This window comes from Siniperca chuatsi, linkage group LG8, assembly GCF_020085105.1.
Source record: "Siniperca chuatsi isolate FFG_IHB_CAS linkage group LG8, ASM2008510v1, whole genome shotgun sequence".
Classification (NCBI taxonomy): Eukaryota; Metazoa; Chordata; class Actinopteri; order Centrarchiformes; family Sinipercidae; genus Siniperca; species Siniperca chuatsi.
Window position 1 is genome coordinate 13,579,093 of NC_058049.1, and position 24,722 is coordinate 13,603,814.

Sequence of the window (24,722 nt, forward strand, 5' to 3'; positions counted from 1 at the left end):
ACTTAATATGCCATTGCTAATAAATTTGAATAGCTGGACTGACTATCAACCTATTGCGGAACTAATGTGCAGAAACAAGGTTTACACGGAGCCATTTTACATCCGTGCCGTTTGCTAGCTAGCCTCTTCTAGCAGTAGCTCCCCTGCCGCTGTGTGTTTGATGAGGTGTGGAGGAAAGAGGAGATGTGGTCCTTTTTTGCCAGGGATCCTGTCAAAGACTTTGCTTATGAAATTTTGCCAGACACCCAAGAAAAGTCTGGAATATGGAGTCTACATCGGGGGAAGCGAAAGGTAAAAGGGGCAGACCGCTACCGATCCCCCGCTAACGGTTAGCTCGCTTCGTTATGGAGGCCTGTCACTTAGCCGGCTAGTTAGCGTTAGTGTGTTCGCTACATTGATTTACCCTTTACACACGACGTCCGGTGTTATATTGGCGTGGTTATACGTCAGGTCTGTCAGTATCTTTCTCGCTTATTACATTTCAGTGCAAAATTACATTTCCGGTTGCTTTAAGTATCGTTAGTGTTCGCTAACGAAGTGAGCTCAGGCTTTTTGTTTACTCCGAGAGACACAGACAGACACGTATTTCTCGCCACGTCACCCCGTTTTAGCCGAGTTAATAATTGTTATTAAAATCGTTTTCAAGCCAATGCTTTATCACATTAATAAAGGTGTCGTCCCTCATCACTGACAGCACGTCACATAATCCACAATCCCGATTATTATCAGCTCAAACTGGACTGCCAAGTGTCATCAGCATCATCACTGCAGGGCCAGATAATGGCAACCAAGCACTAGCTTCCTGTTTTCATCCTGTTCATTGTAATGCATTTAAATATGATGTGGTGATTTGATATTTCATTTTTCAGCCTTTGTTTGAAGTGATTACAAAGCATAACCGTTTAACATGGTGATGGTTTAAATATCACATGTGAGTTATGTGAATGATTCATTTCACCCCATCCTGTCTCCTCAGACCAACGGAGAGCCAGTGTCGGTGTTTGTGTACGAGGTAGCGCAGGGAACAGAGCAGCAAACCCAGCTAGCCAAGGCTGCCTTCAAGCGCATGAAGACCCTGCGTCACCCTAACATCCTGGCTTATGTCGATGGATTGGAGGTATGCGTTTGTGTGTGAGTGATTTTGCACCCATCTTTAGATTTACATGCACTGCCATTGTTTGTTATCGTTGAGAGGAAAATGTCACTCAGCTTGTTAAGTGACATGTTGCGAATTAGTAACCTATAACTCACATATAATTAGTGTCTCATCCCCGCCATCTGCTTTTCTCTGCGTTCAGCTAGAGGTGAGTGTGATTATGCCACTGTAGGCCTATAATATTTGGTAATAATAGTTGTAGTGAGTAGTGTACTACATAATGTCTGCAGGTTCTTACACAGTTTTCTCAGTTTTGTGTGCTCAACAAGATCATTAAATACCCCAACTAATAGTCCAGTTATGCTGCACTATTATACACTTGAAATTTGTGCATGACGTCGTGCCAAAAGATTTAACTGAAAATCAAATATATCAAGGGAAATGTGACAGTTGATTACAAGCTAGGAAGACCATGTGCATTCATGTTCTTCCTCCTTGTCTGTGTTTGTTGGGTGCATATTCATAATTCTGAAGATGCTTACCACTCATCATATTCCTGAAATATCATAATCTTGAAATTCAGCAGCAACTGGGAAACTCCTAAGCTTAGTATAATTCCTACCATAAATCCCTTTTAAATGTTACTGTATCTACAAGTGTATATATACAAATATATACATATACATTAGTATAGTTTTTTATTATTATTGTGATATTTTTAAACCCTTTCATTCAGCTATCAAGTTGAGTATTAAGCAATAAAACATACACAATAGTTACATACACATTAAATAATAGTTGATTTTACTTGCGGCTGTTTCACAGACAGAGAAGAGCCTGTACCTGGTTACTGAGCAGGTGACGCCCCTGGCAGTCCACCTGAAGGCCCAGGCAGAGAAGGGTGGAGCTGGGGACCTGGAGGTCTCCTGGGGACTGCACCAGATAGTGGTAAGGATAGGAGTGTGCGCCATCTGATACTTTCAGGGGAACCATAGTTGAGCCATTTCTGTCACCTGTCCTCTACTACTCCTCTTCTGCCGTTTGCCTACTCCCACAGAAAGCTCTGAGTTTCCTGGTCAATGACTGCCATCTGCTCCATAACAACTTGGGTGTATGGTCTGTTTTTGTGGATCGAGCTGGGGAGTGGAAGCTCGGGGGCCTCGACCATGTGGTCCCTGAGCAGGGTGACCCAAGCGGGGTCTCGCTCCCTGCCCCCAAAGCTGTTTACCCAGACATGGAGAAATATGACCCACCAGAGATGCCCAATAGCAGTGGAGAGAAATGGTAAGAGAGGGGTGTAAAAAAAAAACACACACATATAGAGGAGCAAGTCAGAATAATAATGTGTTATACAGAAAGAAAAGGCGGAGCAGCACTATGTAAAGATATCTGAATACAGTGTTGATGAGATATTACACCTGGGCCAAACAAAACTGGTTACTGCCTAGTTTTCTGTAGGAATATTTGTATTGAACAGTGTGCATGTTTGTTTGCAGGGCAGGGGAGGTGTGGCGGCTAGGCTGCCTGATCTGGGAGGTGTTCAATGGGCCACTACCTCGCACGTCCTCCCTCCGTTCCCTGGGAAAGGTACAACACCTCGGCAGTTCCTTTGTGTAATTACTGCACCGCTGTCATTGATTCCATGGTGTATTTCCACTTCAATATTCTAAAGATACTTCAGGTTGTTGTTGTTAAAGGTATTGAACCAGTGTTCTGGTGATGTCAGATTAACTTGTAATATTCAACATTTGAGATATGAGGAAAACTGTAAATTATTTTTCATTAAAGGGCAGACATTTTGCTCATGTAAAGAAGAAGCATTGTCAAATTGAACTTGAGATTGCGATAGCAGAGACCATGAATGAGACCCAGATGTTCTTGCAAAGTTGCCTTCAAGCAAGGAATTTAACCTACAGTTGCTTCATAGTTTCAGTCACGCTAAAAGCTTGTTTGTGTTGTTCACAGAGTTGTGTTCTCTCTCGTGTCCTCTTTGTGCCCACAGGTCCCCAAGGCCCTGGTCCCTCATTACTGTGAGTTGGTGGGGGCTAACCCCCGAGCTCGGCCCAACCCAGCCCGCTTTCTCCAGAACTGTAGAGCCCCAGGGGGGTTCCTCAGCAACAGCTTTGTGGAGAGCAACCTTTTCCTGGAGGAGATACAGGTCCACAGACTTGCATAAAGGCACACTTTTATCTTGTATAACAGTGTTGTTTGTATTAGTGCTACAATTAAACTTCACCAGTAAAGTCACAACATAGAGTATCAAGATAGAAACGTATCAACTATCCTGTGGGGCACATTGTTGAATTTGATGAAGCAATTACCAGTGAGCACTATTGGAAACTGTAGAACAGTGTGATGTTGGGGGTTTTTTTTTGTTGTTGTTTTTTTTAGAAATTTATTTTAACTGTAAAAACAAATTAAGTCTTAATATAATAGCATAACTATAGTATATTATGATATTATAACAACTAATAATAGTATAATAGATTGTAATAATAGTAGAATTCAAACTTTCTCTCCAGATCAAGGAGCCAGCTGAGAAGCAGCAGTTCTTCCAGGATCTGAGTGACAATCTGGACTCTTTCCCTGAAGATTTCTGTAAACACAAGGTCCTGCCTCAGCTGCTCACCGCCTTTGAGTTTGGCAATGCAGGCGCTGTCGTCCTCACACCGCTCTTCAAGGTGAATCCTTACCTCCCTGTGCAACTTCCACACTTTATCAGATATCAGATGGTATACCACAGCGTCTCCAAGCATCTTTGATCATTTTCAAAGTAAAACATAAACAAAACCTTTTTCCAAACAAAGTCAAAGTAAGACATACTGGTATTAATATCTTATTAATATCTTAGTGCACACTTCATTTCAGGCCCCATTTGAAGGTTACCTCTCCTGCTTTTTTAATAATAATTTCCCTTGATCTCATCTTCCTCTCTCTATCTGCCAGGTGGGGAAGTTCCTGTCAGCAGAAGAGTACCAACAGAAGATCATCCCTGTTATCGTGAAGATGTTTTCATCCACAGACAGAGCCATGAGGATACGACTACTGCAGCAGGTATGTAAGGCCTGTTTCATCTAGCCACTGACATCTCCCGCAGTGATGCAGTGGACATGTTGGTTGTGTTTTTATTTCATTTAATTTTCCTATTTACCATCCAGCAAGAAAACTTTGCAGCTCTAGAGCAAGGAAAGGAAAACATCAGTTAAAAGTAGGATAAAATACAAAAAATAGCAGGAAATGATATTTTTTTTGCCTGTGCTAAAGGATGAAAACATTGATTTGCTCTAACTTTTCTTCTTTCTGTCCATGTCTCTCTGTCTCAGATGGAGCAATTCATTCAGTATCTGAACGAGGCAGCAGTCAATTCCCAGATTTTCCCTCACGTTGTTCACGGCTTCACGGACACCAACCCTGCCATCAGAGAACAGACTGTGAAGGTATTTGGCATGCTTAAACACAACCACAAACCAGAAGGTGTTATAACATATTACTTGTGTACTGGATGTTGTCAGCCTGCTGTAGCCATAACTCTCTGTTTCTCCTTCTCCCCCTCCAGTCTATGTTGCTGCTGGCTCCCAAGCTGAATGAGACCAACCTGAACCAGGAGCTGATGCGTCACTTTGCCCGGCTGCAGGCCAAAGACGAACAAGGCCCAATCCGGTGCAACACCACCGTCTGCCTGGGCAAGATCGCCTCCTACCTCAACGCCGGGGTAAAGTACACCCACACCATTGTGCTTAATTTGTTTAATGCAAAAACACTTAAACCAAAGTTCAGTAAAGAATCCGTTCGAATGTAAGAATTCAGGTATCCCTCTCTTCACAGACTCGACAACGTGTTCTGATTTCTGCCTTCTCACGAGCCACTAAAGACCCCTTCCCAGCTTCACGCTCCGCTGGAGTGCTGGGCTTTGCTGCCACACACAACTACTACAGCGTAACAGAGATCGCAGCCCGCATCCTGCCCACCCTCTGTGTCATTACTGTTGACCCTGATAAGAGTGTCAGGGACCAGGTACATGATTAACAGAGATTTGAGACTACATGGTGTTTCTTACGGCTTTTACGCTTGACTGCAAATTCATTACCGTGGAGATAAGAAAACAGTCTGCCTCTGCCTCCCTGCTATATAGTTACTCAATATTGAATGTAACCATATCAACAGTATTTAGATTGTTATTTATCAGCAGCAAAATGCCTCGTTCATTTTTAGACGTTGTGGTCCTTATTAGATAGTAAAGAATGTGATGTAATGTGAATGAATGAATACGAAGACTCTCATGTATTACCCCCAACAGTAACACAAGACGTTAACACTGCATGAGACACATCTGCCACCTTGTCTGCTTTGAGTATCAGAACGAGACATTTGTTTCAGAGGCCGATCTTTATTGATTCTTCTTGCAGTGAGACAAGCAGTAAGTGCTGCAGTCACAGAGTAGTATTGGAGCATAGTGATTCTGGTAACTACAACCACAGCATCTATTACAAAAGAAGTAGTAGAGAAAATGTTGTCAAGATTACATAAGAACAAAATAATGTCAGATTCTTTATACAAAAAGGCACAAATCTTTGATCAACATATTAGCAAAATGTCAACATTGAAGCTAAGAACATTAAGCTGGACATTACTGACTCTTGACCCCAGCAGTTTGGCAAAGCTTAGACACATAATCTCATACAACCAACACTGTTTTGACTATTTATTTTAAAACTCAGTGATCCTTAGGGAAATTCTTGGATTAGACAGGGAGGTTAGAAGTGTCACATCCAGTGAAAAGCTTTAGAGTTCAACTGGCTTGTGATACCAATTGCTTTTACTCAGGTTAACCACCTCCATCTGGCTTATGAATTCAACCTTGTATACTGATGTTTAACCTCTGTGGACCATGTATTGTCATCACTGGAATACGCTGATGTATTTCTGCTCAGGATGTTCTCTCCTGCCTTTCTCTCTGTTAGGCATTCAAAGCCATCAAGAGTTTCCTTTCCAAGCTGGAGACTGTGTCAGAAGACCCCACCAAGCTGGCTGATATAGGTATGTAACACACTGCACTCATCTGCAAAGTCGGCTCTCTACTCATTCAGCAGGGAAACCAGTGATGACATGTAATTTTTAAATTTATTTTTATTATACCTTGTTCAATTTCTGGGGGAAACCAAACAAATACATCTGCGACTGACTCAGATATCGTGAGCAGATTTAATAGACGCATTTCTTTCAGTTACATTTCTGAAATTCTAAAACTAAAAACTTGAAATTCTCTCCCCTGTCTGTCCTGCAGAAAAGGACGTAGCATCGTGTGCTCAGCCTGCAGGTGCCTCTTCCAGCTGGGCCGGCTGGGCCGTGACTGGAGTGTCCTCGCTAACGTCAAAGCTGATCCGCAATGCTCCAGGGACAGAGGGGGGTGCAGCAGCTGAGGGCAGCGGACCCGCCAACGATACCAGCCCTACCAGTGCCACTGATGGAGCACCTGGTAGAGTTATCACATTTGATTTGCTCGACTCCTGTGACATTGTTGGAGTCACGATGGACAGTTTTTTAAACAGAACCACAGATATTGTCTTTTTTTTTATTCCACACATTCTTTTTGCATGTCAAAACGTGGCACCTACATTACCCAAAATGCAACTTGACCGCTGACAGTTTGATCAGCGATTCTGGTATGTTATGCTAGTAGCAGCTAATGTAGCCTCAAGCTGCTAACCTCAAGCAGAGATGAAGAGCTAGCTACAGAGGTCTGGTAAACTTACTTCTTTCTAACTCAACACCACCAGATTTTTCTGAGTCTTCAAACCCAACTGACGCTGACTCAAGTGACATCACTTAAGGCAGTGTTTCAGATTTCGCGCAGGTCCCTCTGGAGCCACAAAAGGCTTTATACAACTTTTTTTCACACATGTAGTACCCCCCCAAGACGTATAAACACACTTTGATGTGTATAATCTGTGGAGTTTCCCATTAAGAAGTCCTAAATATGCTATCTGAAACCTTATCTCTTGTTTTTCTTTCTATCGCAGATTCTGAAGATAAAACTCCACAAGCCTCTGTGACTCACCATGCTGCCTCTAGTCGTGCCAACCAATCACAGACTCTTGAAGTAACCGAAAATGACGATGAGCCAATAGGAGACCGCTGGGATGAGGAGGAGGACTGGGGAAGTTTGGAGGTAGAATTTCACTACTTTTGACTGAAAGAAAAAATTACAAATATATATGTGTATGTGAGAATATGTTGTTACATAATTGTAATTTAAAATCTCCTAAATTGTTTACTCTTTCTCATATAGGACCCAGAGAAAGCTCACACTGAGACAGATGACTGGAGCACTGACTGGTCAGGAATGGCATCATCCAAAAAGAAGGCCAGCGACAGAGGAGTATGAGCCCTTTAATTTGATTCCATTATACAATATTACCTTTAGTGCTAATACTACTACTTCTAATGCAACCAACACCACTGATATTATTGGTTCTACTACTGTGAGTAATAATGATAAAACTCCTAATTCCATTACTTTTACTAGTATATTGTAAAGGCTTGTTTCTAGGCTGAAATAGTTTCAAGAAATTTTCCTTATATACAAAGACCCAAGTATAGTGTTGAAAGCAAATGAAAACATAGGGAATTTGTTTTCTATGTGGATGTGAAAGAACCCTCAAAAAATCCCACACACGGTCGATCACTTGTACTCTTATTATTAACGATGTTTTGTTGCTCAGACTATAATCGGATAAAGTTCATGAATTGGTCTAAACGTCGTTAATAAATTGACAGTAAACAGGATTTTTTTGTTCTTTCACAGATGTATCTGTCTGTACGATTTTATGGAGTTCAAGAACTTCGTCAGTGTTCTCTTTGTGGATAAAATTTTAGCTTTTTATATTATTTAATTTAATCTCAATTTCAATCTTTTATCATATCTAGGTGGGCCGGTCATCGTCCACCACTGCGGTGAAAAAGCAGAGCTCTGACTGGAGCAGCTCGGGCTGGGACGCAGATGACAGCTGGTCCAACGAGAAGGAAGGGCAGGGTCAGAGCTCTGCGGGCGAGGAAGGCTGGGGCAATGACTGGGGGGAGGAGGACACGGACACAACCTTGACCAATGCAACGTTCCCCCTGCCCGAAGGGGTGCGGTTAGCCAGCGATTATAACTGGGACAGCAGCAGTGCAGCCAAGGGGGCTAGCCAGAATGATCTGTTTGCCAGCGTGTCCCAGAGAAACACAGCCAGCGCTGCTGCTACCATGGTGAGGATGAGGGAGGCAAAAGACAATAGAGCAAGAGATAGATGGATTAAATTAGTGTTGATTAGATTTGAAATTAACATGTCAGAAACTGTGAATCCTTAAAAGAAGTAGTTCTATAGGTAAAAAAAAAAACATGAAGATGAAATGAGAGAAATAAATAGTCAGGAATATCTTGACAGTACAAGCATTTCAGCTCAATGATGTGTGTGTTTTCTCCTGGTCAGGCTGGAGATAGCTGGGGTGCAGAGGCAACAAGGGACTGGGGAGCTGAGGAGAGCTGGGAGTCAGTGGATGGGAACCAGGGTAAGTATTTCAGCTGGCCCCCCCATATAAGAAATATGAAGCTTTATTTGCTCACTGTAACTTACTGTATGCTTGCGCACCGAACTGCCTGTCTTTATTGTCATCCAGGTCTCAGCAAGGCCGAGCTGTCAAAGAAGAAACGGGAGGAGAGGAGGAAAGAGCTGGAGGCGAAACGAGCAGAGCGCAAAGCTGCTAAAGGTCCTCTCAAACTGGGCGCACGCAAACTGGACTGACAGGGGATGCAAAGTCAGATGTGAGGTTGGGGATGGAGAGGGAGGAACATGGACCACAGTGACTGCACCCAGAGCAGTGGATGGAGGCTTGACATTCCACAAACAAAGGACCAGAAAGAAGTGTTAGCAGTGCAGAAAAAACTGTGAACAGTCGCTATAATAGAGGTGATGGTTGTTGGTTGAGCAGAAGAAAGCGTTACTGTTGGTCTGATGACTCTGCTTCTGACAGATGGGTGAAAAAGCAACAATCCAGTGCTTTTTTAACAAATGCATTATTGTGGATGGCAGAGCTGAAACAAGCGCAGAGACGGAAAAGCGGAAAAGAAAATCCAGAGAGACATGAAGCAGCACAGAGCCGCACTCCTTGCAGCAGTTGATCACACAAAATGTCCCCCTCTGTTTGTTTTTTTTTTTAAATCATAAAGTTGTAGTTGTAAAGTAAATGTATATAAATTGCAGATTGCATCTGTGTCTTAAAATGACATAAAGAAATTACTTTTTTTTTTAAATTGAGAAATATATATAACAGAATTCAAACATATTATACTGAATGTTTTTCAGTACACACACAGTGGACATGAGTGTTTTAGTTCAGCAGTCACAAACTTACAGATTTAAGACTTAAAATCAACCCATGCATGCACTTGTATATTTGTGTGGCCTAACAAAAGGTTTCATGGCAAAGAACTACACATGTTGTTTACTTTGCACATTCAACACTGTATTTTACTGAACTGGCCTCACAGGTGACACATTTGACTGACATCAGATCTACAAATGTGTAACATGCACTACAGACACATGAGCACATGATGGAAATAAGGAGTCGAGGCTGGTGAACTGGTTTCAAGAGAGAATCAATGTATGTGTTTACATGCCTTTTCCTTTGTCCTCTGCGGGGTAGTGCAGTGGTGGAGGGGTTATGAAATCAAAGTAGTTTTATTTTAAAATCTTTTGAAGGTCCTTTCATGCGTTTGTACCTGTATAATCCTGCAGATCTCTCTAAAACCTTTTGGGATCATCTGAGCAGTCAGTTTTGACAGTATTAGGTGTGGTCAGGGTAAAGGAGATTCTATGTTGATTTTACTCTTTTTTTAATTATTATTATTTGTGCCTTTTTATTTAATTACAGATCTGCTCTGTAGGATCACATCCAAGAACTCTTAAATTTCAACAGAAAATTTCCGAAATGTCTCCCACCAGCAGATTCTGTATTTTCATCAAACCTATCGGTGTAACCCCACATCCCCTGTCTGTGTTGGATGTGGTATTGTAAGGTTTGGTGTTACTTACCATACACCAGCTGACACAATCAACAGCCACCACCATTGGAGCTAATGTCCTGGTATATGGTGGTCAGGTCAGGTAAGGAACTGAGCGGTGTTGGAGGACTGACGAAGACTGGATGCAACCTTTTACAGAGAATCCAAATCATGTAGCATGTGAGCTATTCTGAAAAAAAAATAAAATAAACATTTCTTCCTAAAATTGAAAGGCTGTAGTCACATTCCTCAGCAAACATATGAGCCAAGAATTAACTCTTTGTTTGGGAGGGGTGTTATTTTGTATATGATGTATAAAATGTTCAAAAGTAAATATGTTTTAAGTAAATGTTTAAATTCAGAAGTTTGGACCATGGATGTGTAAAGAGTTGGACTTATCCCGTTTATTATTTTCTTAAGTTTATACAGCGAACCCAGGATGCCCTGTTACAAGAGAGAGAGATTGTTGATTTATTCTTCTGGGCGATATAAAAATGTCTACATGTGTCCCTTTATTTGTTATGACTCTGTAATCGACTGGAAAAAGCCAAATGATTCAGTAAGATCACTAAAATCTGCAGAGAGGGCCTGGGATGGACCGGACTGGACTGGATCAGACACAGATATAATGTAAAAACATTTTAAATAAAACTAGTAGGAGATTTATGGATGTAGTGAGAGAGGACATGAAGTTAATTGGCGTGAGTGAAGAGGATGCAGAGGACAGGTTTAGATGGAGGCGCATGATTCACTGTGGCGACCCCTGAAAGGGAACAGCCGAAAGGAAAAGAAGATTTTAAATAAAACTAGTGTTCAGGGATAAAATTAGGTGACTTGTTTCTACAACACAGTAATACTAATATAATAAGACAGTATGCTGCTTCTAATTCAAATGCTTAGAAATTCAAATAAACAAAAGTGACCAAGGGAAATAAGTGAACAGTTAAAACCAAGATTAAATTAATTCAAAATCATGGTTTCAAGAACTACGACCCTGTGTGAGAGGACACCGCGTTGCAGAAAGAAAGATTACCATCCAGAATCACACAACTTATTCTTTATTCAAAACAATTACAAACAATTAAATGTCAGAGGAAGACAAAGTGTTATAAATCCCATTAGCTTATTTTGATTATGTAAAATATTCTTGTTGGAAAGCTCATTAATGTATTGGCTAACGAGAATCACCATTCAGAGCCATTTAGATTTGATTCAAGTAGCTAATATTTCTTCATAAGCAACTACCAGCAAATTATTTTTCTTTTAAGAAAAGATCCCCCAGCCTTGTGAATCTCATATCCATCACAATCCAAATATCTACAGTCATCTTAAAAAACTGCATATTAAAACATTTAAAAACAGATTTCCTCTTGGCACCTTCATTAGTGGAAATATGGTTTGCTGTGCTTGTGTGTGCTGACTGTAGAAATTTTAAGAAGTTTGAAAAATACAGGGCCATGATCCCAAACCAATCAGCCTTGCACTGTTATTCAAACCCAAGAAGGCATGAGGGACAGATGGAGGTTGAGTAAACAAGATAGAAATCAACCAAATTTCTCTCTAAACCACAGATGCTTGTGTGTAAATTAGTGTTTTCTGTGAGCGATCATGATAAGTACTGGTGTGCTGGTGATCTGCTAATCAAGCCCCTGAACAGGCGACCCGGGACTTCCATCACTGTGTGTTCTTGTTTTCCTTTTTTCCTCCAAACAGAGCTCCTGCCAGAGCCACAATACCCAAACCCACCATAGTAGCCACACCTGCGACCACGACTGTGTCTCGTGCCTGACGCACCTGCAGAGGGAAACATACATCTTTTAGTTAGTGAGCAGAGATATGATGAGCAGAGTCAACTTGACTTTCAAAACTCCATTCAAATTATCCACAACTGTGGGAAATGTATCACGCTCATATTAGGCCATTTGTACCACCATGATTCCCTTTTCTACTATAATTAGTGTAATAATCTTGCTAAATGGTTGGTGGACTGTGAAAACACCAGTGAAAATGATGGACATCATTAGGGAAGTCCTGGAATTTATTTCCGATACACTTTAATTTATAAAAAAGGTATTCGAATGTTGGCAGTAAACCAAATTACAGAATTAAAATACGTCACAACTCTTCTCCAGTAAACCATGATTTCTTCACTTATCCTTCATTGCAGTCTTGTAAGTTTTATGTTTGTCTGACTGTCAGATTTTTCCCTCTGCTTTTATTGTCCTACACAGCACCAATGCCAAAGAGGGGGAACTGCTCTCACTTGACCACCCTGTATAAATAAAGGTTGAATGAATGAATGAATAATGTACTAGCTTTGAAGCTCACCCTGGTCTGCATCTCGCTGTGTGTGCGCGTTTTTAAAGTTAGAAGGTTAAAAGATAAACAGCTAAATCAAACTAAACCACAATAAATGAAACCAAGCTGACCACAGCTGCTGTGCTTCACAACTCTGATACTCAAAAGATTTTGGATGCATTAACTCTTAATAGTATGTGTGCAGCAGTGTACAGTTTACAAGTGTCTACAGGTCTACAAGTGTGTGTGTGTGTGTATCAGATGTATTTGGAACCTCTAACTTTTTAATCCACACATATAACACCAGATGTGAAGATAATTTGCATCTTCCAAGATTTAGAACTCAATTCTCTAGGTGATACAGCAGATCTCAGCTGCAAAATAACTACCATCATATTTCCTACATTGCAACACAATCTTCCTCCCTAACAAACTTCAAATGTATGCTTAAAGCTTATTGGATGAGCCAAACTACTTGAGCCTAGTATCTGTTGTGGTATGCCCTGTCTGTTATTAACAAATTCTACTAGCATTTTTCACTGCGGTACATTTTCGTCAGTACGCTGTGCTAATGAGTTTAAAAATTGTCTTTTTCTTTCTTCATTGATAAACTTTTATATGATATTATTGTTTTTATTTGTTTTAATTTATTTTATTGGTGAAATGTCTTTTTAATCTCACTAGTGTTTTTACTCCTTTAATGTGTTTTATTACTTGTGCAAATAAATAAACTAAACTTAACTCATCATATACTTACACAAGACTCCACCGGCTACACCCGGTCTTAAATTGCCCCCCCCCCAAAAAAAAAGAGTCACATGGGTCCACTGACCTGCCGGGACTCTGCTTTTCCGTAGCGTAGCTCGTTTGCAAAGTGCTCACAGTTCCCCCTGAAGACACAGTACGGCAGCTCCGTGCCCACCAGCGCACAGGCCTCCCTCACAATGACGCGGACCGAGCGGGGATTGTACTCCTTGTCCAGGCTGTTGTTGATTTTCCACTCGTCGGTTCCCACCACGTCCCACAGCTCCTCTCTCTTCACCATGGCCTTCTCAGCCAGGACAGACATCACGCTGCTGGCGCCTGCTCCCGGGACCTCGGCTATGAATAAAAAGGAATGACAGAAAGAGAGAGAAATAGACATAATGTGTGCGGGTTTGTGCACTAAATATTGTAACATATTTAGTGTTTTTTGAGTGTTTTATGAATTATGAATTAATCAGTTCAACCAAACAAACTGGTTGTTCCAGACTGGGACGGGTCAGTATTTGGGAGTAGCAGCCCTGACCGTTGTGTGGGTGGACTCACAGGGTGTTGTCAAATGAACAACGAAGCCATCCCCAACATATACAGCCCAGTGCTGATAGGAGCCCCGGAAGATCTCAATCAGGTCCCCAGGCTCTGGTTTCTCATCATACTTGGGTTAGAAAATACAGAGAAAAAAAAAGTCTGATTTTGCAACAACTTCAATACATTTGACCTGATGGACTCTGACTTAATCTGGGTAAAACAAAGACTTAAATTGGATCAAATTCAATGAAATACTATATACAGTAATACTTTGGACACACGCTATTAAAACTGCGCAATGCATAATGACACATAATCGCTGTACCAGTGTCGGGGCCATGCCAGTTTTTGTTTCGTCTGTAAACCTTGGTCTGGTTTCACTTTCCAAATGACTTTCAGCGCCTGCAGGAACAAATCACTGAGAGCAAATATTAGCACACAGCATGAGATACAGAGAAAAAAGAAGAAATGTAAATAGTTTATTTTCCTACTCCCTTTGGTAATAAGGTGTGTGTAACTGTGTGGTTTGTGCTCGTTTGCTCTTGATTTATTTGCTAGCTCAAACGTATGAGTCTATAGATACAGCAAACTAGAGGTGTTGTATATTTTAGCGGACTGTTGGATTATATTGCAACTTATTAAACCGTCAACTGAGTTTATACAGACCATTTATTGTCAAAATGTCCATGTAGAATGACAGAAGAATTGGGAATGAGGTGGTAACTTTAGTGTGTGGGTGTTTTTTCGTCTTTTTTTCAGATAATTGTTAAGCAGCACTACGAACTTTTGGATGTGCGCATGCCTTGATAACTGCCAGCTAGCTTTAATAAACAATTTTAGATAATTACATGTCACTGTCAACCTGCCGTAACGAAGACTAAGTGGGTCATTTAATTCCCAAAAACAACAATATAAGCTACAAGCGATGAAACGTCAAGACAGCCGAAAGCTAGTGATGATTAGCTTGAACTGCTCTGTTTACATCATCCAAACGCCTTTAACTGCCGCAGGATTTAGCTGCTAACGTTGCATCAGCTGTTAAACAACACTGCCCTCGGCTGACATTCACCACAGATCACTTCATTCAAATGTTTTGAGAGTCCATCTTCTTACCTAACGGTGTCCACGGCTCGTTTTAATCAGTGACGGCACCAAAGACACCGACACCAAAGCTCAGCTGTGAGCGATCAGCTGATTGTTTCACCTTTGAGAGCCCGTGACCTTCAGAATAAAAGCCTCACCAAACCTCAAAATGTGCGCTCCCAACGCAGACTGAAAACACAATGCATTACTTAAAAACATCAAATGTATTGCTAAAACACAATAAAATATAGCAAAAATAAATTAATAGGCTAAATAATAATAATAATAATAATGAGAGTAATAACAAGAATACGAATAATAATAATAATACACTCAGTTGCTAGTTTATAAAGGTACACTTAAAACTAATACAGTTTAATACAAGCGTCCAGCAATAAATCCTTCCTTCATTAAGGTTTTCATTATTTTTTAGATAAGACAGAACTTCATTTATCCCGTGGGAAATTGTTGTGCAGTAGTTGCTGTACAAATTAGAGTGCAAATATAAAATATCAATAAGGTGCAAATCCAAAACATACACAATGCCAAAAATATAAACACGTGAACGGTGAAAGGATCATTCTTAGTGGGCTGCATCATACCTTTGATCCTTTGACTAGAGCCGAAAACTTGGGATCTAAACGAGAAACGAGGAGTTTGATTCGTGTGGAACCGCCCCCTTCTCCCAGTGAGAAAGATGATTGGCCGAATTAAAAAGTGATTGACAGTTACCCCGCCCATTCAAAGTCTTGATTGGCATCCAGCTTGTTGGTGCATTACCGCCACCTTCTGCTCCGGAGTGTGGAACAGACTGAGAAAGACTTCAAATCTAAATCCCTTCAAATTAAAATAAAATGAGAAAACAAAACAAACACAAAAAAGCCCCGCACACACACACACACACACACACACACACACAGAACTACGTTTTATCCTCCATGTCAATCCATGTCAGCCGCCCTATCCCTGTTTTTCCATCATATCTCATTAAAAACCCTTGTGCTCAGTAATTCTTTTAATGTGAATTCCTGCACCCATACCTGCCTCAGATTACTCCTCATCATCTCTCTCTGGGTCATATACCCCCTACAGCTCGGCACTACATGCCCCACTGTCTCCTCTTCCTCACATCCCTCACACACGCCTGTCTGGTGTTTCCCCGCCATCTTCAGCGTTATATTTAGTGCACAGTACCCTGACCTTACACGGTTTCTTTTTTCCCTTTTTTTTTTATAAATCTTTATTAAATTTCAACAAGTTCAATACAAAATCACAAAAACAAAGGCACAACATAGATACTTCAATACATATTATACATGGATTTTATACATGATACAAAGTGATAAAAGTGTTTGCTAACACGAGGAGCCAAGCAATAAAGTGCACAGAGAAATCCGATCTACACATTAAATGTCCAGCATGTTCCAGGGAAGTAATAGTCTTTTATTAATAGTTCTCCTCCTCCGGAGGTCAGCCAGTACATGTTTTACACCCATGTTGCTGTCAGTGACAGTCTGATTTAAAACCACAGCGCATCTGGTTTTCCAAAGTTTCAAACACACAATACAGATAATGAGCTGGAACAGTTCTTTTTGTTTCTGAGGTATTTTCTCTTGTAGGAGTCCATACATAACAGAGTTGTAGTTGAGGTTAAAAGAGAAACCAAGTCATTTTAAGACGGTGTAGTCCCTCATTCGTCCAGGAGTGCTCCTCCCTGAGGGCAGGGCTCAAGCAACACAGAGTAGCTTAAATTTCTCAGACCATTTTCACAATTGAGCATGACTTCCGGATGGGATGATTTAGTTGTTGGATGGCCTGCATCACCTCATCCACACAGTCTGTATCAATTTCTATTTTTTTAGATGCATTAGTACATAAAGTTCTTAACACTTCTCTTTTCCGTATTTCACTATGAACAGCAACACCATCTTGATTTTTTTATGGATTTAATGAATTTACTTTGAATTTGTTTTTGACCTATTTTGGAGGGCATGGGGTATATTTCCTCTGTTGTTTATTACTCTTTGTTTACAGATGCTGTATAATAATTCATCATTTAAGTTATCTATTTGTGTTTTTAAATCTGCCATAGTTTCTTCTTCTATTGAGGAACTTTCCTTCATCTGTTTTAAAAATATATATTGTTTCATTAAAACATTGTATTGTCTGTTTTTAACTTTATTTCATTCTCTATGTTTGAATTTTAAAAAGTCCTGTATTCTATATTTTAATATTTCCCATAATTTAATATCAGACTTGGTCAAACATTTTAATTGTAATATTTTGTAGAAACATATATTCTGTCAATACATGTTTTTGTTTTTTAATCAAACCTGGTGAATTCAATCCCAGAGGGATTAACAGCTCGGCACATGTCAGTTAGTTTGGCTTCGGTACAGATTTCTTTTAAGCGTTTTCCCTCAGGACTTAGCTTAAATGCGGTGGAGCTGCACCTGTCATTCTCTTCTGTCACTGTATTGAAATCACCACATAAAATAATATTGTAACCAACCATCAACAGTTGTTTAAGTTTTTAAAATAAACTGTGTTTCTTTCTAGCATCTGGGGCAGTGTAAACATTTATAATAAGATATTTTTCTCCTTGATAACAACAATCCAACATAAGCAGTCTACCTGGGATAAGGTCTCTTCTAATTATAATAACTTAATTTGTTTTAAACACTATACCTACACCATCAGCACTGTTTTCACCTATTGATATTGCATATTTCCCTTTTTGCCATAAATCAGACACTTTGTCAACATCTTCATCTGTTTTGAGTCTCAGTTCTTGGGTAAACAAGATGTCAAAGTCAGTATTCAATAAATAATTAATTTTCTGTTGTCTATAAACACTAGGCTGGACACCACGAGCATTCCAGGTGGCGATTTTCAAGAAGCCCATGATGACAAGGAGGGATGTTTATGGTGGTCCAGCCTGGCTCTGCTTCAGAGAGCGGAGTGCTGCTGGCCCGCTGACCTGCTGATAACCTGGGGGGCTGAAGTCGGAGCTCGGTGACTCGCTCGCACTCTCGTGACACTGTTCCCCATCATCATTGTTTTCATCTTCACTAATATCATTGTATTCGTGGATTTCATCATGGCTACAAATACTTATACTCTCCTCACCTGACAGAGAGGTGGGGTCGTGAAGTAGAGGAGCTGCAGTGTGCTGCTCCACTGCTGGAGAGGACTCCTCCGAAATGGGCTGATTCTTGGGCTGTTGGACTCGCTGAGACGCGAGCAGTTTGGCCTCGAGCTAAGGGGATGACGGCCTCCCTGCTGCTGCATGGCGGCTGGAGGCGGGCCAGGCTGCTGCTGGGATCTTGCTTTGTTGACATAGGAGGCAGGACAGCTAAAGAAAGTGTACACTGTTTCCACTACCTACCCTAGTAACTTTGACACTTTTTTGAATTTTAAGTAGATGTCTCCCTTTCCCCTCTCTGTCCCACCTTTCTTGCCATAATTGATTTGTTTTTTTCTGAGATTAAACATTTAACCTCTGCTTTACTGATAGTAATTTTAATTTCTATATTTCCTTTCTTCAAAGCCCTCTTTGCTAACTCTTCCACCCTCTCACTTCCCCTCACCCCTACATGCGCTTTTGACTGACAGCGGAGTGTAAGCCTCTGATTGGCCAAATTTAAAAAATGATTGACAGTTACCACGCCCTCTCAAAGTCCCCGGAGATGCAAACGTGAACTATAGCCAGTCAGTACCACTAGATGTCGCCAGTGACGTCAGCCGTCTGCGACGGTGTGCCTTTTTGTTACGACGAAGAAGTCCTAACTTCCGGCTTTGGAGCGCCCTTTCGATGTATTTTTGTTCTGAAATTGGACAGAGAAAATAACAAAAAGCTGTCACAATCGCTCACGTCGAAGCCCCATAGCCGAGAGGTGGATTTGATGTGACGCTTTAATGTTAAAAGACCAAGCGATGTCTGTGGTGTTTGACGGGACTCCGCTGAAAGCGATGCAGAGCTCACACACTCACACACCGCATACTGCCCTGAGGTGAGTGGTAGTGGAGAGGAGCAACTACATTTAGACTCTAAAGTCAGTTTGGCTCATGTTGTCTATTTTGTATTTAAGTTAGCTGTACAAAGATGAATGGGTCAGACGTCTGCATGTTACTATGCTGTTCTATATAGCCAGCTCATGTTTAAAATTACTGGATTAACAATAGATGTCTGGATAATAATTGTTAGTTGCTGCCCTTTTCTCTTGATTGTTGTTTTTATTTAGTGTATACGATGTCACAAAATAGCGAAAAACGCCTACCACAACTTCCCAAAGCCCACAGTGACGTCCTTAAATTGCTGGCTTTGTCCGACTTACAACTCAGAACACAAACATTTTCTTTTTACAAAGATGCAAAACAGAGAGAAGCAGCACATTCTAATATTTAGCAAGCTGGATACGGCATGTGTTTTGTCATTTTTACTTATTTTAACGATTAATCAGTTACCCAATAGTTGAGGATGATTTTTCTGTCGATCAACTAAGTGATTAATCGAGTATCAATTCAAATCAAACTTTATTTCAGACTCAGGGTCTAGATAAAAGACCGGAAATTACATTAAATAACTTAAATACAAAAGAACAATAAAAGATCGTGGTTTAAAAGAGAAAAAATATATAAATTAATGTCGTACAAAGAGACAACTGTACCAGTGTCTCCACATCAGGGATTGGTAACATGTAGTACTAAACCTTATGTTTGGAAAAAAAACCATTTTGAGAGTCATTAAGCCGGCAAATAAATGTATACATGAGATTTCTTAGAACAGTTTGGAAAGTACTGACTCCTGCAGCCACAAACATTTCACTTGCACTACATCATCTAGGTCTCTTTAGTAGTATTCTCATGGCATCATTATAAGCTACATGAAGACTCTGTAAGCTTACTTTTTTTGTTTGACCACAGGTGTGCAGTCTAGAGTGGTGTACAATATGCTCTGAACATCTTCACTCCATCTGTACACATACTAAACTTGCATGAGAGAATGTTTGCTTGTGCATACATCTTGCCTCAAGATGATATTTGTATCATCATCAAACGATGATGATACAAATATCATCATCGTTTGTTCTGTAATAAAATGTCCAAGATATCGTTTTAGCACTAATATATTTTAAGCCAATCCTAAATATATTTGAGCTACAACAATTAGTCGTTTAGTCAATCGAAATAAAATGAATAAAACTATTCTGATAATCGATTAATCATTTCTGATGTTATTTGCTGGTTCCAGCTTCTCATATATAAGGATTTGCTGCTTGACTTTGTCATATATGATAGTAATTGTCCACCCTTCTGCTGTAGTGCTCAGGAACTGTCCCAGGAGATCAAGTCCTTCATCAGTGGCGTGGACACCCTTCAGGGCCGGAAGCTCAGTGTCCGGGAACACGCCCGCTGTGCTGTGCGCCTGCTGCGTTCGGTCCCGGCCTGTCGAGGGGCAGTGCTGGAGCATCTGAGGGGCGTGTACGATGAGCACGTCTCCGCCTTCCTGCACAACTTGGAGACAGAGGGTGATGCCAGCTCGGGGGTCAGCTCCAACCTGGAGGACATTATACAGGTGCGGTGATGACACAGGGACACACACTTCTTCTAAAACTAGTACCTTATCTTGAAAATCATCAAGTGACAAAAATATTGAAAGGTTAATAAAGATTAGAACATTAAAGGATATTTTCATTAAGTCCTTGTGGATTAGTATTTTATAGAGTCAATTAATCAATTGGTTGATCGACAGAAAATTTATCAGCAACTACTTTGATGATGAAGATGATCACCCTTTATAATCATCTTTCAAGCAAAAATGCCAAAATGCTTATATCTTTAGGTTTTAGACAGAACAAGCAATTTGAACATGTCACCTTGGGCTTTAGGAAATTGTACAGGCATTTTCCACTATTTTCTGGCATTTTGCAGACCAAATGATTAATCATGAAAATCTCCATAACCTAAACGTTTTCCTGCATTCGGAAAAATGTGATAATGTTTGGGAAATTCCCCAGAAAATGGTCTTAATTGCATCTGTTTGTCTGTAGGAGGTTCATGGCGTGCTGTCAGAGTTCATCCGTCTCAACCCCCGGGCCTGGGCCCCTCTGGTATCCGCCTGGGCTGTGGACTTGTTGGGCCAGCTAAGCAGCAAGCACGCTGGCCGCAGGGTGGCCCCCCACTCCTCCAGCCTTAACGAACTGCTCCAGCTCTGGATGTCCTGCGCTGCCACCCGGTCCCTCATGGAGGCCTATTCCCAGTGTTTGGCCGCCATGCTGGCCTGGTGCCCTGATGCCTGTGTGGATGCGCTGTTGGACACCTCAGTTCAGCACTCCCCGCATTTTGACTGGGTGGTGGCTCACATCGGCTCCGCCTTCCCGGGTACTATCATCAGCCGAGTCTTGGCGTGTGGACTCAAGGACTTCTGCTCTCATGGCGCTAAGGACCAAGGGCTAATGGTGATGGGAGTGGATAAAGGCAGCAGAGTGCCCAAGATTGGCTCAGTGGTGGGAATCCTTGGACACCTTGCAGTGCATCACTCAGACAGCATCAGGAAGGAGCTGCTCAGGATGTTTCAGGAAAGCCTGAGTCCGTCAAGCCCTATATCTCCAACTTCATCCTCAACATCTTGGGAGAGTTCCCCTCAACTCCGCCGTGCTGCAGTACCATTTCTGCTGCAGCTGGCTGCAATGTCCCCCAACCTCTTTGGTGCAGTGTCTGCAGAGCTGGTAGAGCTGCTACGCCCTCCTGTCCTGCTCCAGCTGCAGGTTTTGCTGCAGGGCCTCCCCAGAGAGGAACTGGATAACATGCTGGGGCTGGCTGTTCACCTTATTAGCCAGAGCCCATCAGGAGGGGCCCGGGTCCTCCGTTTTCTGGCAGACACAGCGACCCCGGCTTCAGTCATCATCTCTGGCCCTACACCCTCCCCCAATGAAGGAGTCAGAGAAGGTTGCGATCGCCTCCTCCAGATGCTGCTTCTGCATCTCCATAAACTGGTCTTCAACCGCTCAGATGGAGTTGAGGTCAACCCCCATCACCCTGCTTCCTCTCAACCCAAGAGGATCATCCCCTTCTTGGAGGAGCTGCAGTCTCACATAGGTGAGCTCTGTGCCGAGACACTGCGACTGGAGAGGAAGCGCCACCTCTGGCTGCACCAGTTGCTGTGTCTACTGTCGGTGTATGGGGGTCCCAGCGTGGCCACTGAGACTTTCTGCCAGCTTCTCACCCAGGCCCGTAATCCAGAGGAGCTGGCTCTGGCCTGGCAGCTCCACACCACGCTCTCCTCTTGCATGGCAGGCCTCATTCCTGCAGCTGTAGCTCGCTGTGTGGCCCAGATCCATACACACACTCTGGGTCCCCGGCAGCTGAGGCAGCTGCTGCTTAACTTGGCTGCAGCCATCCAGAGTCAGGATGAGGAGAGAAGAGGAGCAGCAGGTGTTCAGTCCTCCATGGCCATCCAGGTGGGCTCAGCGGTCTCAGGAAACCTCCATGATTTTGGCCCGCTCCTTCTCCACGGTGACCCGGCTGTATCTCACGCTACAGTGCGCCTCCTGTCCTGTAGCCCACTCCCTCGCACCTCCTCCCCAGCACACCTGCTCCTGCTCTCCCGTGCTGCTGTCGCTCATTTCTTTCTGGCGCTGCGGAGAAGAGGAGAAGGGGGGAAGGGGGGGAGAGATGGGGGACAGGCAGGAGAGGCAGTGAACTGTTCAGTCCTGCTCCTTTCCCGATTAGCAGCGTATTCTCCACTCACTCTCAAAGCAGTACTTCAGCAGCTGGTTGAGGGAGCGCTACATAAAGGCAACGCTGACCTGTTTGGAGGGCAGATCGCAGACATGTCTGGCGCCCCTGTGACTTGCCCATCTGTGTCCCCTGACCTCGGAGCCTCTTTGCTGGATATTAACTGTCGGTTCGGTACTACCGTCAACTTTTCTGGCAGCGTGTGGTCTGTGTTTCATGCCGGGGTGATTGGCAAAGGGCTGAAGGTCCGTACTGCCACACAGCTGCCTGACCCATCTGGCGTCATCCAAGTGAGTTATACAATTTGAGAACTGTAGTTGAGCACAGTTTCAAGCTAAATGTGGATTAGATAAGATAACAGCAGTGCAGTCAAAGTGATAGACACATTAAGGAAGCGATTTTTCTATATAAAGTAGGTCATGAATGCACATTCCAGTAGTCTTTTCAATCAGTTTGAACTTGAAACTACATTTTTACATAAACATTTGATAGGGGGAAAAATTATAAATATAAGAATTTGTGTAAAAAGTGTAATTATGTGTATTTTGTGTTTGATGTGCTGCAGCAGAAAAGACTGAAAATGTGTCAATGTGTCACCATCATTATCTTCTCTCTGTAGAACGTCCAGACTCTGCTGGCTGTCATAGTCCAGTGTTGCAGCTCCTCTGGTCTCAACGGCTCACGACCATCATCTGACCCTGACGAGCCGGCGCCCATTAACGCTGAGGCAGCCAAGGTTGTTGCAGTGACATTGGTGGAAAATGTCTGTCCAGATGTGGCCAATGGTGAACTGTCCTGGCCCCCAGAAGAGCACGCCCGCACGACGGTGGAGCGAGACATCCACATTCGGCGTTGCTTTGAGGCCCACCCGGTGCTCTTCCCTCTGCTTCAGGTGGTGGCAGCTGGACGCCCGGCTCTCTGCTACTGCTCAGCTGTGCTCAGAGGCCTCCTGGCCACTCTGCTGGCCCACTGGGAGGCGTCCCGCGAGGTGTTATCCACAGACTCCCCGTGGCACCTCCAGGCCTCCTGCCTGCTGGTGTCCTGCATGGGAGAGGGCCAGCTCCTGCCTCCTGTGCTGGCCAACGTCCACGAAGCTTTCTCCCATCTCACTCCCTTCGAGGTGAGGCTGCTGCTGCTGGCTGTGTGGGAGTACGTGAGGGGCAATGGGCCCATGCCCCAGAAGTTTGTCTTCAGCTCAGAGAAGGGCCTTTTCTGCAGGGATTTCTCACGGGACGGCGACGTGGCAAGATATGTGGCACCGATTCACAGCGTCCTGCATAAAAACATAGACAGACTGGGCCACCTGTGCTGGCGGTTCCAGCTTTAAAGGGTAGTGGGGAGCAAACTGTGAAGAACAGGTGACAGGGAATAAATAGAGACTGTAAAATAGACAGAATACTGTGTTCTATTGCTCCAAGAGTGGACCGCAAAGTTGCTATCACTGTACTTCAGTTTCATATAGCATAGCTGTGTGCATGTGTGTGTGTGTGTGTGTGTGTATACCCTTTGTACCATATTTTTAGACTTGATACATTTCTAACTAGTTGTTTCTGTGAGAAAGACAAGGGGACAAGAGAAATGTCACACATATATATTATGTTAATACAGAGTTTGGTCCACACAAAATACAGCCTTAATGTGTCATTTTGGTTAGAAAACACAACTTAACTCTGCTAAATCATTTATAGAATGTTTTGTATAGTTTTCTGATTGTTGATGTTCTAAAATTGTGGCTACAAACATGCCTTGCATCTCTTGTTATATGCACAAACTGTTGTTTCAACCACTTTACAAAATAAATCTGCATTTGGTCTTAGAATGTGTCTTAAATTGAGCATTTTTGTTGATGCTAAAATGGTTTTCAAAGGACTCTGTTGGTGATTAAAGTGATTACCGCAAAGTCTTATAACCATGTTCTTTACAGCCTGTAAGTCCTCTAAGCCGGTGGTTTCCAACCTTTTTTGTTTGTGACCCCCTTAATGCAAAGCACCAAATCCTCCTTTTAGAGACTGTTTCATTTTAATAATGAGGCAAAACTTAGGAGGCAAAACTATACTTCAAGAAAAAATCTGAGAAAATTCTGAAAAATAAACAACTGTGTATGAGAGTTGTGTTTTTTCTTATTTTATACCCCAGTAATCTTCTTGTGGCCCCTTTTGGTCGGTGTGC

At 42.3% G+C, this 24,722-nt stretch overlaps 3 protein-coding genes across 3 annotated transcripts; 2 read left to right on the forward strand and 1 right to left on the reverse strand.

Moving 5' to 3' along the window:
* The first annotated feature begins 50 nt into the window (after positions 1-50).
* scyl1 (SCY1-like, kinase-like 1) lies at positions 51-10,374 on the forward strand. The gene is made up of 18 exons (XM_044205183.1): positions 51-291; positions 977-1,117; positions 1,922-2,044; positions 2,154-2,380; positions 2,593-2,683; positions 3,099-3,254; positions 3,619-3,777; positions 4,043-4,150; positions 4,420-4,533; positions 4,653-4,808; positions 4,922-5,110; positions 6,058-6,133; positions 6,381-6,572; positions 7,117-7,265; positions 7,386-7,475; positions 8,024-8,344; positions 8,569-8,647; positions 8,756-10,374. Exons 1-18 carry the CDS (start codon positions 184-186, stop codon positions 8,878-8,880), a joined length of 2,604 nt encoding a protein of 867 aa, XP_044061118.1. The 5' UTR covers positions 51-183; the 3' UTR covers positions 8,881-10,374.
* An 805-nt stretch (positions 10,375-11,179) lies between these two features.
* Positions 11,180-14,997, reverse strand: LOC122880254 (phospholipase A and acyltransferase 3-like). The gene is made up of 5 exons (XM_044205184.1): positions 14,844-14,997; positions 14,056-14,148; positions 13,749-13,857; positions 13,273-13,541; positions 11,180-11,936 (listed from the first exon to the last, which is right to left on the reverse strand). Exons 2-5 carry the CDS (start codon positions 14,068-14,070, stop codon positions 11,817-11,819), a joined length of 513 nt encoding a protein of 170 aa, XP_044061119.1. The 5' UTR covers positions 14,071-14,148; positions 14,844-14,997; the 3' UTR covers positions 11,180-11,816.
* A 3,541-nt stretch (positions 14,998-18,538) lies between these two features.
* ints5 (integrator complex subunit 5) lies at positions 18,539-24,372 on the forward strand. The gene is made up of 4 exons (XM_044205174.1): positions 18,539-18,826; positions 20,139-20,391; positions 20,867-22,843; positions 23,173-24,372. The coding sequence occupies exons 1-4, from the start codon at positions 18,732-18,734 to the stop codon at positions 23,878-23,880; spliced, it is 3,033 nt and encodes a 1,010-aa protein (XP_044061109.1). The 5' UTR covers positions 18,539-18,731; the 3' UTR covers positions 23,881-24,372.
* Positions 24,373-24,722: the final 350 nt, after the last annotated feature.